The sequence below is a fragment of the Mesoplodon bidens genome, assembly GCF_964165515.1.
Source record: "Mesoplodon bidens genome assembly, chromosome: 1".
Taxonomy (NCBI): domain Eukaryota; kingdom Metazoa; phylum Chordata; class Mammalia; order Artiodactyla; family Ziphiidae; genus Mesoplodon; species Mesoplodon bidens.
Window position 1 is genome coordinate 20,638,529 of NC_138176.1, and position 14,712 is coordinate 20,653,240.

At 38.8% G+C, this 14,712-nt stretch overlaps 1 protein-coding gene across 2 annotated transcripts in view; it reads right to left on the minus strand.

Annotated features, from left to right (window-relative positions):
• Positions 1 to 3,610: 3,610 nt before the first annotated feature.
• Positions 3,611 to 14,712, minus strand: part of MXI1 (MAX interactor 1, dimerization protein) — a 105,331-nt gene continuing 94,229 nt past the window's right edge. For both annotated transcript variants that reach the window (XM_081243885.1, XM_081243886.1), the window contains exons 4-6: positions 10,978 to 11,092; positions 10,193 to 10,364; positions 3,611 to 6,175 (exon numbers count right to left, since the gene is read on the minus strand). In XM_081243885.1, the coding sequence (XP_081100011.1) occupies positions 6,012 to 6,175; positions 10,193 to 10,364; positions 10,978 to 11,092 (451 nt within the window). In that variant the 3' untranslated portion in view covers positions 3,611 to 6,011. The remainder of the gene's footprint in view (positions 6,176 to 10,192; positions 10,365 to 10,977; positions 11,093 to 14,712) is intronic.

The window sequence follows — 14,712 nt, forward strand, 5'->3', positions numbered from 1 at the left end:
GCAGGTGGATTCTCAACCACTGTGCCACCAGGGAAGCCCCACTCGTAATTCTTCATTAAAATTAATGAGGGATTCTTGGATCTGGGTCCTACCCCAGGCCTATCCAGGCCAAGGCATGTCTTGTTTTTTGACAGACACCACACAGGTGATTCTGATGTGCATCCCTGGCTGAGCACCATGTGTTAGGTTAAATGTGAAAACGGATTTTTGAAATGAAGGCAAAAATTTATAAGTGGCAATTTTCTGAGCCCAATTATGAAGGCTTAGGCATCAAACCAAAGTGAAAATGCATCCATTTAATGTAACAACTCATTTTTTTAAATACTTGTTTTTTCATAACAAAGGATGTGCATGTGCATGCACGTGTGTGTTTCCATTACAATGCAGTTTTAATGCTGTGTCTGCCTTTAAAATAGCAAGGGAAAACCATGAGGTGACAAAGGAAACTCAGTTTTGTAAGTTGTGTGGTGTCTGTAGATTGTGATTATATAAGGTGAAAAATACCACTTGCAAATTAAGCGAAATATTAGAGTTTTGATTTGGCTTTTTGCCTCAACTGGGTATTAACTGAGATATAAAAGAAGGAAGAAAATGTATTAAACCCAACAAGGTTTTGTATTAAAATATTTAGAGAGTTCAATAAACATGTGCTGAATTGTATTAAGTATTTGTATTAAACTATGAAACAGCCAGTTAGTATAAATGGTAATTTACAAGTTCAACAGTAAATGTAAACATTCTTTATATCTAGGATTTTTGAGTTGCAAGTTAAACTGAATTTTTACTGCAGTGGAGAGGAAAAGCACAGCAGGTAAAATAACAGGTAATGCCATAGTTTAAACAAAACCAAAGCTATTGATTCCCCTTATACTATGATTTTTTTAAAAAGCGTACCTGTATAGGTGGGTATAGATGTATTCTTAGAAACATCTCAAGAGGTTCAGAAACCAATAATATTGACATTCTAAGAATTTGTTTTGGCCTAGCCAAAAGTAGTAAAACAAAAACAGGTGGTATTATTCTGTGAGGGTCGTCACTTGCCTTTTCTGCCATTCAGCTTAAGTATATAAAGGTTCTTCTGTGGCCTTGAGTGGGGAAAAGCAGATCTGAGAATAATGCTGGGCTTGGGTTAGCTGACAGCTGAACTAACTAAAAATATCAAATTATGGCTACTTGTCATCTTTTAGTTCCCAGAAATAAAAACTGGCAATTTACTTCCACCAAGCACCTTACCAGTTCATTTTTACAAAACCAGTACGGACTTGTTACTGGAATTATTAAAATTGTAACTTGTTTCCCCAGTTAGTTTTTTTTAAGAGCACAGCTAAAGAAGCTATGGTTATTCTCATTGGGAGAAAAGGTTTGTTTTTTGTGTGAAGAGCTACTTCACACAAAAATCATGGTTATTATTTTGCTGGCTCATGATTTGCCTTTTTTGGTGAAACTGGTGTGCTTTTGTTTTTTCTCCTTTCAAGCCCTGTACTCACTTTATTAGCAAGATGCAGTGAATTTCTGACCAGAGAAACAAAGAATTCAGGCTTGGAGGAAACACTTGACTCTACATCCTGGGAAAACTAGAGTTGAAGGCTGAGATCCATAGCTAGGCTAGTCTTTAATAGATGGTAATTGTCCCAATTGTTAATTGCTCAGAAGTATGCAGGAAGGAGGAGTAAGTATCCCTTTGGTTCTTTTGCTCAGAATTCTTCCCTCCAAAAGCCCTGTCAGGTTTAGTTGACCTAGCTTTCAGAGTGAGTGTGATGAAGCTGCTAATTTAGAAACAACTGACTTCTTAAATTTGTATTTCTTACATACATTTTAGAGATATTTTTTGGCTTTTATGTTTTTACGATGCTATTCTGTGCCCTGGTGTGAAAATCTAAAATATCCCAATTATTGTCCTACTAGTAAAGAGTTAAAAGCATTTTTCCATAGCTAAGAGCTTGAAAAAATAGAAAATATTCCAAAATTATAGGAAGTTGGCAGTACTTTAGAAGAGCTTCATTTAAGCCATTTCCCCTAATAATTACTATATAGAAAAGTAAAACAAACAACTGAAGCTGTCAGCCAGTACATCTATTTTGACTACACTTATTATTTACAAGAATCAGATGTATTCCAAAAGAAAACTAGTTTCCTGTTGGATCTGGTACCTAGGCCAATAAGATTTTTTCTTCATGGTGAGGCTAGCACTAAAATATTAACTAGGACACTCAATTTATTATGCAGTGGTTACTATCAGTGTATAACATACTCAAGCTCAGGTCCTTTCCTTTTTTTAGGAAGACCAGGTAATCACTAAAACCAATGATACATAAATCTTATAAAGCCTTTATTTAAAAATTTATATAGGATGTCAAAATTTACTTCTTACAATGTATAACCTGCCACAGAATTTTGTGAAAATGAACCATTTTATTAATAGTTTTATTCTGCAGGACCCAGAGTCAGAATAACTAAAATTCAAGATTAAGGATGAAGAGATTAAAAGGGTGCATTCATCAGAGGAAGTAGAGAAGTATAACACCTGTTAATTTCCTTCGGGCGCTACATGCTCCTGGGCTGTGGGGGTGGCATGGATCCACATGTGTCCACTTTTGTAATTTTTTTTTCTTTTTTTATTCAAACAGAAAGTCAAAAATTATAATCATCCTCATCAGTTCACTCAGTCTACATATATCAGTTTTAATCCTTAACAATCTTTCAAAATAGAGGTAATATTTCTATCAACTTTCCAGGAGGAAACAAGTCTCCATGAAATTTAGTATCTTGCCCAGGGTCCTTAGCGAATGTTAGAACTGCTGTTTAAATGTAACCAAAACCCTTGTTCTTCCCCTACTATGCTCTTTTTGGAAGGGAGTGTGGAATTTTTGAGGTGGAAGGATAATAAAAGAAAAAGGGCAGCTAGTTGCTTTTTCAAGTGGAAGAAAACAAACCCTCAAAAACCCCTGAAAGGGTAGACCATTTCCTTGTGAGAAATGACCCAGGATGCAGTGTGGCTTTAGGTTAGGAGCCTTGCCTGAACAATCCTCACTGCCTTTTAAAATCCCTTCATAATGCTAAAAACTGTCATTGTTACGGCCCTAGAAGAGGCATTTCTGCTGGAGTTTCTCATACCTATTCTAATCAGAAACTAGAGTCTCAATGACTTCATCACAATCTTTGGTAATAATATTCACAGAAATCGGATTTACCTGTACCTATTAATATGTCACTCAGACATTTTACATAGGGGGCAGTGTTAACTCAGGTTAGTAAGGACTAAATGGGAACTTCCAGATTGGTTTTCAATTTGAATAATAGTAGAGTCAAAGGGATTCCCTAAAAAGTTATTTGGAGAACAGATAATTAGAATGACAAATGGCTTTGTGTCCTACCTGAAGAAATTAAGATTGGGTACATTAAACCATCTGCAGTTAGGTTATGTGGAATTATCAGTCAAGAAGGCACCTGTTGTAAATTACTGAACAGGAAATGGCAATGATTTAAACTGCCATTAATTCAGACCACTGAAGTGGTATAAACATACACATTTAAGGAGACAGTTGCCTCTCAAGATATGGATGCTCATTCATATTTTTTCCTTCATAGAGAAGGGCGGTACAAAAAGCACTCGTGTGTTCTTCATTCACAATTTTTATTTCTTGCAGTTAACTTTTTGTATCTTCAAAGTCCATTTGTCTTAAAAAAAATTAATACTTATTCATCATACAATCCATCCCCCTCCCCCAAGGAAAACAAATTCAGGGAAGGAGTAATTTAGGGGGCAGTTGAAATAGGTACTATAGGTTCGTGACAAAGGCTTCCCAGCCCACCATCCTGTACATATACAACAAAATTGCAGCACCTCAAGTTCACCTAAATGAAGTCCGAAATTCCAGCCCTCGGCAAGTGATGCAAGTGAATGCCATGGGAGTTACAAAATGGAAGCTCTGTCACTGGCTTCCATTTATTTTCCATGGTAGTTAGCAGAGTCGCCAAACTGTCTCCCTTGGGAAAGTCAAAAATAAGCAAACATATAGAGCAACATTTTGACCTGGACAGGAGTAATTATGAATGAAACCAGAAATAATTTACCTGGGCCACAGAAATGAATTTCTTTTATCATGTTTTTCATTAAGTCCCCAGCACCTGAAGTAGCAAGTTCTAATAATGGGCTTCTAAAGGCATGCAGTTTTTCACACATCTACTTCAAAGAATTTCTTCCACTCAAACATACCACAGTCAAGGACAAAATATTTTTGGAGGCACGGGAAGAGCACAAGAACAAGTAAGTATATGATGAGGCCTTGTGTATGACCAAGATGGTTCACTTCATATATAGAAGCAGTGAGAGCTGTTAAAAGTGCTACTTACAAAGGATGGCCTAACATTACACACACAACTCAACTGCACTGCTAAATATGGTTGTCTTTATTTTCTTTTTCCTTGCCCAGCCCTATCTAAACAAAATAAAACTACAGGACTGAAATTAACCCATTAAAATCAGCAATAAGTTATGAAAATCATAAAGCTTTTTTTTTTTCTTTTTTAAGTAATTAAGGGTAGTTAAATTATTTAAAGTATACAAAGTCCAAAGAGCCAGGGTAAGGTCTCCAAGACTTCCTGGGGTAAGGGAGAGGGCCAGGGGAGAACCTGGGAGTTTGAAAGACAAAAAGGGAACACATGACATCAAAGTGCAGGCTAGAATTTCACTTAAAATAACATTTCTGAAAACAGTGACAAGAGCAATAGCACCTGCACAATGGGATTGTGAGGGAGAGAGACTGCCTGTAGGAAAACAGAAGCAAATCCTTACCTTAAAATGAGACAAGTGCCGAACTTAACTATGTTAACTATGATAGTATGTCTACTATAGATATCAGATGGTTAAAAGATGGTAAAAGGTAATGATCTAAAAGAAAACAGAAACAGCACTGACCTTTTTTCTACTTAGCCCAGACCTCATTCATTTTGTGCACTATAAAGAGTGAGGTGTGAGGTGTTTTATCATTATCAAATGCTGCATCAAAATAGATGATTTTTTCCCATGTGTTTTTCACTATAAAAGACGTCTATGTTTTTTATGGACAAGCTTTAAAAAGATGTCATTTTGGTTTTCAACACATACAAACAGTTATCAAAATCTGAAATAAAAATGCTGCCATGGCTCAGACCTTGGCCTGCTAATCTGTGTGCACAACTCTTCTGGCCCCACATGCAGACACAGAGGCGCATGGAGCTGTTTCCTTCTGGCCCCTCAATCCGAACTCAGGCCCTGTGTGGTAGAGGGTGTCATGCACACAGACCCAAGGGCCTAAGGGCAGCTGACTGTACAGCTGGCGGTTGGGTGCCCTAGTGCTAACAATGCTGGATAAGGTTAGCTTGCTTAGCATGGAATCCAACAGAAAGCTGAGCTGCATGATGATCCCTTCCAAAAGGCTTCATGGGAGTCTCTCCTTTTGCAGAGCATGAAATGAGCTTTTTTTTTTTTTTTTTTTTTTTTTTAAAGAATTGATCATCCACAGGCTTCGTGATAAGCTGTCCCAGGCTTGAGTTTTAATAGTTCTTTAGCTATCCAAGATTAATGCCTGATTATCTTGTCTTGTCATTACTATAGATTTGATTTTTGTTTTTAGGACCAAAAAGCTCAGGAAGGGTTCATAATCCCATCTTTAAATGTGTCTACTCAATCAATGGAGTATGAGCAAACTTGAAAAGAAAAAGAGGATGGAATCTTCAATGTCCTCTTTCAAATTAACTAAATCAAATCGAGAAAGTTTCACACACGTTTTCTGCTGCCATTAGAAACTGATTTTCAGATATGAATATTAGAATATTTGTTCTGCTGAGGAGCCGCTGCTCCACTTTTTGCTAAGTATTTGCTTAAACAGAGGTCTCTTGACCCTTCCATTCAAGTATAGTTTTGTTTAGCTTTAAAGAGGAGACTGCATCATGAACTCAATTTAAGAGATTGTTTGGATTGAACTGGCCCAGTGAATATTTTGCCCTGCACTGTTATGTCATGCTGGGTTCTAGGAAGTGAACGAAAGTTTGACACTGGCACTGGAGTAACCCTCGTCACTCCCAATACTCTGCAGGCTGCTGTGGTCATCAATGTCACTGATGCTGGTGGTACTGATATTGTCCACTTCTCCATGGGAGAACTCTGTGCTTTCAACATCCACTTCAATCTCCTCTGCCAAAGGGAAAAAAGGAAGAATGTTAGTAATCTAGTATACGTGTGCCTTCAAGAACAGGGGGGCATGAGGAAAAGAAATTACTTTTTTGTAGTATAAACTGTTATACAAACTATTATCAGTGATCTCTGAAGAACAGAAGGACCCAAAGATTAAGAGACACAGGGATATATTTTGCAAGGGAAATGTCTGGTATACAGTGGTGGTCTCAATTTAAGCAGCAAGTTTACTAAAGCCTTTGACACCAGTCCGTCTAGACCTTCCACCAAAAGCACTTGACCTATTTGGGAATTAGTGCTTAATATTAAAAGATCCCAACCCCAAGTGGTTTAACAACATTTGTTTTGCATTAAACTAGAAACTAATTCTCAGTGATCTTTATTAAGCAGAGTTCCCTTAAAGGGGGAAGAAAGCACAAACTGAATACAGGTGAACTAGAAAATGTATCCATCTGGGCCTTTGGTGGTATTATTTTACAGATAGTTCTATAGACTTCTAGGATTCATCATAAAGATCTCTGACTATTCAGTAACCAAAATTAGCCAGTCATTATAAAGTGGACTCCGAGAGATTTGTCTTCAATTAAATTCTCTTCCATCAAATATAGCTTGAAATGAGGGCATGAGGCTTAAAAGTCTCTGGATTGTAGTGAGATCTATAGTAAAGATTACAGTAAAGGCATTTTATTTTAATACTGGTGGTATTTAACTTTACTTCAAAAGCCAAACATGATAAAAAAAATCTAAATACATATACGACCCAGCTATGTATAGATATTTTAATTGTTAAATACTACATATACAATCACCAATAATATATAAAAAGCAATACACATTTTTTTAAAGGCAATTGAAAGACCATTTTCTCCCGTAACAGGATGAACTCAATAATCTTCAATTCTCTTAAAACAAACTCAAAGCCTGATTTGGCACTGATTTTAGCTATTCGCACTGATCATACAATCACTTTAGGAAACACAGATTCTAGCTGAGCGCAAGAAGACAGAGTAAGTTATTTTAAAGAGCATAATTTTCAAAAGGGCTTGTTGCTTCAAAAAGTTTTAGCAATCGGGCTTCCCTGGTGGCGCAGTGGTTGAGAGTCCGCCTGCCGATGCAGGGGACACGGGTTCGTGCCCCTATCCCGGAAGATCCCACATGCCGCGCAGCGGCTGGGCCCGCGAGCCATGGCCGCGGAGCCTGTGTGTCCGGAGCCTGTGCTCCGCAACGGGAGAGGCCACAGCAGTGAGAGGCCCGCGTACAGCAAAAAAAAAAAAAAAAAAAAAAAAAAAAAAAAAGTTTTAGCAATCTGTTTTTTAAATGCAGGCAGTTGTCCAAACAAGCTGTACAAATAATCCTATGAATTCATTACTATTTGTTTCATATCCATAATGCTTCACAGGCTATTTAGTGTTTCCCAGTATTACAGAACACTCATCCAACCTACATTTGGGAAACAAAATCAAGACACCCTATCCAACAGAGCATGCTGAACTCAATTAAAACAAAATAAAATGACAGACTGTTCTAGCCAAATGGACTAGAGATGTTACTAAAAAAGTCCCTGTAACTCTGGGAAAGAGAGCTGCCAGAGAAGAACAAGAATGGTACTTGGTAAGGTACTTGAACTTTGGGAATACTAAAAAAATGAGAACTATAATAATGAAAACATACCCTCTCTCTGCAATTTGGAGGTGGGGTGGGTACAAGGAGGTACCCACTTTTTGGTTATTTGAAGGTAACCAAAAAAGTTGATGAGGAAATGTTCTTCTTTAAAGAAGAAAAAGTTAATAAACACAACAAGAATGATAGAATTAGAAAATCACTATTTTGTAACACCTAATGAAATAGTGATTGAGCAACAATCATCAATGACTGTTAAAACTATTAAGTGAAAGGTTGATACATCTGCATAAAAGATGACATCACCTGAACCCACTGACCAATGTTATCACTATCATGGGACAATAAAAAATAACACTGATGCAACAGGAAGTACACAGCACCACCCATGAAGTATTCTTGCCTCAAAAAAGAACATGAGTTTAATCATGCCCCTAGATTTACCAACCAGTTTACAAGAAATAATGAGGGACAGAACATGTTAAATGACACCATGAGGATTCATTCAGCCAAATCTAGAATGTGGGAAACTCTATAAGAAAAATGGCACAGTTTCCCAGGTTCTACAAGAAATAATCGGCATTGAAAAAAAAAAGTGGGAAAGGGAAAACTATTATAGATTAGAAGTACAGTTGACCCTTGAACAACTCAGGGGGTTAGGGATGCCAACTCTCCACACAGTCAAAAATCTGAGTCTAGCGTTACAGTCAGCCCTCCCTATCTGCAGATTCAACCAATCATGTATCATGTAAGTGCTATAGCACATATTTATTGAAATATATCCACACATAAGTGCACCTGTGTAGTTCAAACTTGTGTTGTTCAAGGGCCAACTGTACCTTAAAAGGTACAAACAAATGTAATGTAGACTTTGTTTGGGTTCTAATTCAAACATACCAGGGCTTCCCTGGTGGCGCAGTGGTTGAGAGTACCCCTGCCGATGCAGGGGACATGGGTTCGTGCCCCGGTCCGGGAAGATCCCACATGCCGTGGAGCGGCTGGGCCCGTGAGCCATGGCCGCTGAGCCTGCATGTCCGGAGCCTGTGCTCCGCAACGGGAGAGGCCACAACAGTGAGAGGCCCGCGTACCGAAAAAAAAAGAAAAAAAAAAAAACCAATGCCATTTTTGAGAAAGGCTATCAGAGACTGGGCATTAGATGACACTAAATAGGATTATCTGATTTTATTAATTTGTGGGATATTATAATAGTATTATATATATATTTAAAGTCCTATTGATTAAAGATACATATTGAAGTATTTAGGAACAAAATGATAATGTTCCCTGAAATTTGATTTTAAAAAACTCCAGAAAAAATGGTGAGGAAGTAAGGGTAGTAGAGAACAGGTGAAAGAAGAATGACAAAATGTTGACAGCTGTTCAAGCTGGATGACAGGTACATGAGAGTTCATGACTCGATTTACTTTTGTGTATGTTTAAAAATTTCCATAATACAAAGTCAAAAGAAATTTTACAAAAGTTTCTTTTTTTGTTTTGAATCCTCAAAATCTTGTGAGCTCTAGTTAAAGTTCACCTCTGGGACCTTTTATTGTGGTGGGAGGCCTGATGTAGTGGGAGCTACAGATGAGCAGATCAGTAAGATTCAAACAATTTCTTTTCTGGTTATTTTTTGTTCTTTAATTCTGCCAAAGACAAATGTTCTGGGGCAGATGTAAAGAGAAATGAAGGGCATGGTACTTTAAAATATAGATATAAAAATTAACATCACCAGTAATAAAACATATCAACATAATGTATCTTCCTGATACAATGAATTGAGAAGGGCACAACATCACTTCTGTGATATTTCTTCCCCCAAATGTATAATACCTCAATCTAATGAAAAAACATCCGACGAACCCAAATTGAGGAACACTGCATAAAATAACTGACCAATATTCTTCAAATGTGTCATGGTCATGAAAGGAAGACTGAAGAAATATCTAATGCAATGTAGGATACTGCACTGGATCCTGGATCAGACAAAGGACATTATTGGGGAAAGTGGTGAAATTTGAATAAGGTTTATAATTAACAGTATTGCATGAATGTTAATTTCCTGGTTTCAATAACTGTATTATGGTTACATAAGATATTAACATTAAGGGAACCTGGGTGAAGGGTATATGAGAACTCAACAATTTTCTTCAGCAAACTTACAACTTTTAAGTCTAAAATTGTTTCAAAGTGGAAAATTTTCAATATACATATAATCAAGAAAAAAAATTCTATAATTCATACAGGCATTGCTAGACAGTGTTGTGACTACATAAAATCTAGAATGCTACATTCAGTGTTGGCAAAAAAGGAAGCAAATACAACGCCACCCAACCTCCCCTCTCTAAATTCAGATACAGGGATGCTAGTGTTTCATTAGCGAAGAAGCTCACTGCCTACCTCGCTCTGAATCAGAACGATCTGAAGAAATAGTTGATCCAATGCTGTCCATTCGTATCCGTTCCATCTCTTGAGGACTCTGCAGCTGTTCCAGTCGCCGCTTTAAAAATCTCTGTTCTCGTTCCAAATTCTCTAGCTGGTGCTGGCTCTTCCTTTCAGCTTCTTCAAGTTTCTAAAATGATAAAGTGATATTTAAGTTTGTGTGAGGTACAGTACAAACAGTAAAACTGATTCCTACCTAACATGTCTAAAGATTTCTTCTTTGACAGAGAAAACATGAATGACTATACATGTGTGTATACATAAAAACATACATAAGTATATATTTTTTAAACATGAAAAATAGTTATTTCTTCACTTTGTGTGTGTGTGTGTGTGTAATGAATGCTACATTACTAGAACAGTATAGAATTCTCAGTCTGTCAAGTTACCACCACAAAAGAGAAACTTGCTCTGCAGTATAGTTTGATGGAAAATTACTGAGAGACACAGCCAAATGAAGTCATCTCCACCAGAGGGCACAACTGCCTTCCTTCAGGGTATCAGCAGAGTAATTGTTATTTTCCTAGTATTCTCAGCTCTTCAAATGACCACGCTGTCAAAACAATTTAATGTAATCAGGTTATGTTGCTCCCATCAGATTAGCTGATAAGTTTTCAGAAAATTTCTCTTGAGGTCAGTTATTAAAGGAGGGCACTGTGCTAGCTGATATATATGAATAGGAATCATTACTAAAAAGAGAGCAGGACTGAGAATCATGTGAAAATATGACAAAAAACTCCTACCTTGATGTGTGCTTTGGCTTTGTTGAGCAAACCAAGTGTTGTGTGCCTGGTGCAATCTGGTCCTAGTGGAATCAGAACTTTTAAGCGTTCTAAACACAGGCGAAGATGAGCTCGTCTAAGAAAGACAAAAAAGTCCAATCAGTACAGCCTGAATATTCCACTAAAAACATCCTAAAGCCTATTTTAAGACAAATAAGAATTTGCACATTATTCAGTCTATAACCATGTTACGCCCCTAATTCTTCAGTTTCAACAAAGTATCTGCATGCAAGTGCAGGTGTGCCTACTGGTTTTCAGTTTCTGACATTTCTGTTGTACTCTGAAGACATTGGTCACTTCAGATTATTATCCCCAATGGTTATCTCTGTCAGAGGTGATTTAATTTTAACCTGCTCCATAAACTGTCTCAACTGTATTAATGTGGAAGTAGGAAAACATATTTGGGCAACTGTATTTGATTTTTTTTTTTTTTTTTTTAAGTTTATTTATTTATTTTTTTAATTAGTTTCTGCTTTATAACAAAGTGAATCAGTCATACATATACATCTGTTCCCACATCCCTTCCCTCATGCATCTCCCTCCCTCCCACCCTCCCCATCCCACCCCTCCAGGCGGTCACAAAGCACCGAGCTGATCTCCCTGTGCTCTGCGGCTGCTTCCCACTATCTATCTACCTTACGTTTGGTAGTGTATACACGTCCATGCCTCTCTTTCGCCTTGTCACAGCCCACCCTTCCCCCTCCCCATATCCTCAAGTCCATTCTCAAGTAGGTCTGCGTCTTCATTCCCGTTTTGCCCCTAGGTTCTTCATGACATTTTTTTTTTAAATTCCGTATATATGTGTTAGCATACGGTATTTGTCTTTCTCTTTCTGACTAACTTCACTCTGTATGACAGACTCTAGGTCTATCCACCTCATTACAAATAGCTCAGTTTCGTTTCTTTTTATGGCTGAGTAATATTCCATTGTATATATGTGCCACATCTTCTTTATCCATTCATCCGATGATGGACACTTAGGTTGTTTCCAGCTCCGGGCTATTGTGAATAGAGCTGCAATGAACATTTTGGTACATGTCTCTTTTTGAATTATGGTTTTCTCAGGGTATATGCCCAGTAGTGGGATTGCTGGGTCATATGGTAGTTCTATTTGTAGTTTTTTAAGGAACCTCCATACCGTTCTCCATAGTGGCTGTACCAATTCACATTCCCACCAGCAGTGCAAGAGTGTTCCCTTTTCTCCACACCCTCTCCAGCATTTATTGTTTCTAGATTTCTTTTTTTTTTTTTAATTAGTTTCTGCTTTATAACAAAGTGAATCAGTCATACATATACATCTGTTCCCACATCCCTTCCCTCATGCATCTCCCTCCCTCCCACCCTCCCCATCCCACCCCTCCAGGTATTTGATTTTGAATGTGTAAAACCACAGGCTACAGTAGAGGTTTTTGGCTTCAGAGCACCCCAAAATGCTCACAAATTTCCATTTCTTCCCTTCCACCTTTCATTCACACACACACAACACACACCCCTCTCCACAACTGTAGCCATCCTAGTGTTTATGTTATTATGTATTAGGTTGAACTATACAACATTTCTGATATTCAACCATTTCTCACTTATAAAAATGGCAACGTCATATGATCCAACACAATAGAAACAGCAAAATTCTGTGGCCAGTGAGGATAGGGTTAGGCAAAATATATGGCCCTGAGATCAATTCTAGCCACTGAAACAACAACCCATAAAACAGTCCCCTGCTTCCTAATATCTAAGTGTACCAGCTATCATTAGCTTTTCATTTTTATTTCTGTCTCCCTCTTCCCTCTCTCTTACTACCCCTTACCCACCTCCAATTTTCTACACATGGAAAAAAGCCATGACAGAATTCTTCACTAAAAGTCACTGTATTCTTTAATACACCCATCCTGTGGGCAAGTTAGGGAAAATTTCTCCTGTAAATGCTAGTAGAGAGCCTCATGAATTTATATTCCCTATACCCTACAGGAACTATGATTACCATGATGAGACACCCTGAAACAATACTAGTTCCTATATCTGGTCCTGTGCTTCATAAAGTATAACATAATTCATCAGTTAATAATATATCTGAGGGCTTCCCTGGTGGCGCAGTGGTTGAGAGTCCGCCTGCCGATGCAGGGGACACGGGTTCGTGTCCCGGTCTGGGAAGATCCCACATGCCGCGGAGCGGCTGGGCCCGTGAGCCATGGCCGTTGGGCCTGCGCGTCCGGAGCCTATGCTCCGCAACGGGAAAGGCCACAACAGTGAGAGGCCCACATACCGCAAAAAAAAAAAAAAAAAAAAATAATAATAATAATAATATATCTGAGAAGAAAATCCACACGTGTTCATAGATTAGCTCTATTCCGTAAATAGCCATAATTGAACATTTAGCAACTGTTTCAACTGCCCCACGAACAGAACACATCCTCCATGTTTTCCTCAAAGAGGGCCCAAACCGTCTACTAGCTCAGCCACCGAACTATGCTTTCTTTGCCTTAATACATAAGAAATAAGGTCAAGAGGCATTCTCAAATGCTAGCAATTTCAAAGAGGGATAGGAGAAGGCAGCCAATTATGTCACTGACAAGTAAGGATGATTAAGGGTAGTGAGGTCAGAGATCTGGCAGATGAATTGTCAAGGTTCTTCCAGTACCCACTAGCCCAGCCAGCCAGAGGTCTGCTAGCATTTCCACTCCGAATCTCTTTATTGAGTTCAACAACTAAAATCTAGTAACGGGCTCCAGGCTGAAACCCAACATACCTAATGTGGATAAGGAAAAATTTTTTTGAAACTTGCCCCAAATTAAAGGATTATCAATGGATTCCCCTTAATGAGATTTAACAATTTTAAAGTCACTCTCCTCCCCTGCTATGCTACCCCAAATCATAGAACCTTTAGTAGAATTTTCATTTTTAACTGGAAAATCTCTTAGGTGAGGACTCTCACATGGTCACAGAGTGCTCTTGCGGAACAGGCTAAAACTAAACAAAATAAACTCCACATTAAAAAGTGCCTTTGAGATTGGCTTAAGATGGCGAGTAGAAGGACGTGCTCTCACTCCCTCTTGCGAGAGCACTGGAATCACAACTAACTGCTGAACAATCATCGACAGGAAGACACTGGAACTCACCAAAAAAGATACCCCACATCCAAAGACAAAGGAGAAGCCACAGTGAGATGGCAGGAGGGGCGCAACCACAATAAAATCAAATCCCATAACTGCTGGGTGGGTGACTCACAAACTGGAGAACACTTACACCACAGAAGTCCACCCACTGGAGTGAAGGCTCTGAGCCCCACGTCAGGCTTCCCAGCCTGGGGGTCCGGCAATGGGAGGAGGAATTCCTAGAGAATCAGACTTTGAAGGCTAGTGGGATTCAACTGCAGGACTTTGACAGGACTGGGGGAAACAGAGACTCCACTCTTGGAGGACACACACAAAGTAGTGTGCGCATCAGGACCAAGGGGAAGGAGCAGTGACCCCGTAGGAGACTGAACCAGACCTACCTGCTAGTGCTGGAGGGTCTCCTGTAGAGGCACAGGGTGGCTGTGTCTCACCATGAGGACAAGAACACTGGCAGCAGAAGTTCTGGGAAGTACTCCTTGGCATGAGCCCTCCCAGAGTCTGCCATTGGCCCCACCAAAGAGCCCAGGTAGGCTCCAGTGTTGGCTCGCCTCAGGCCAAAGAACCAACAGGAAGGGAACCCAGC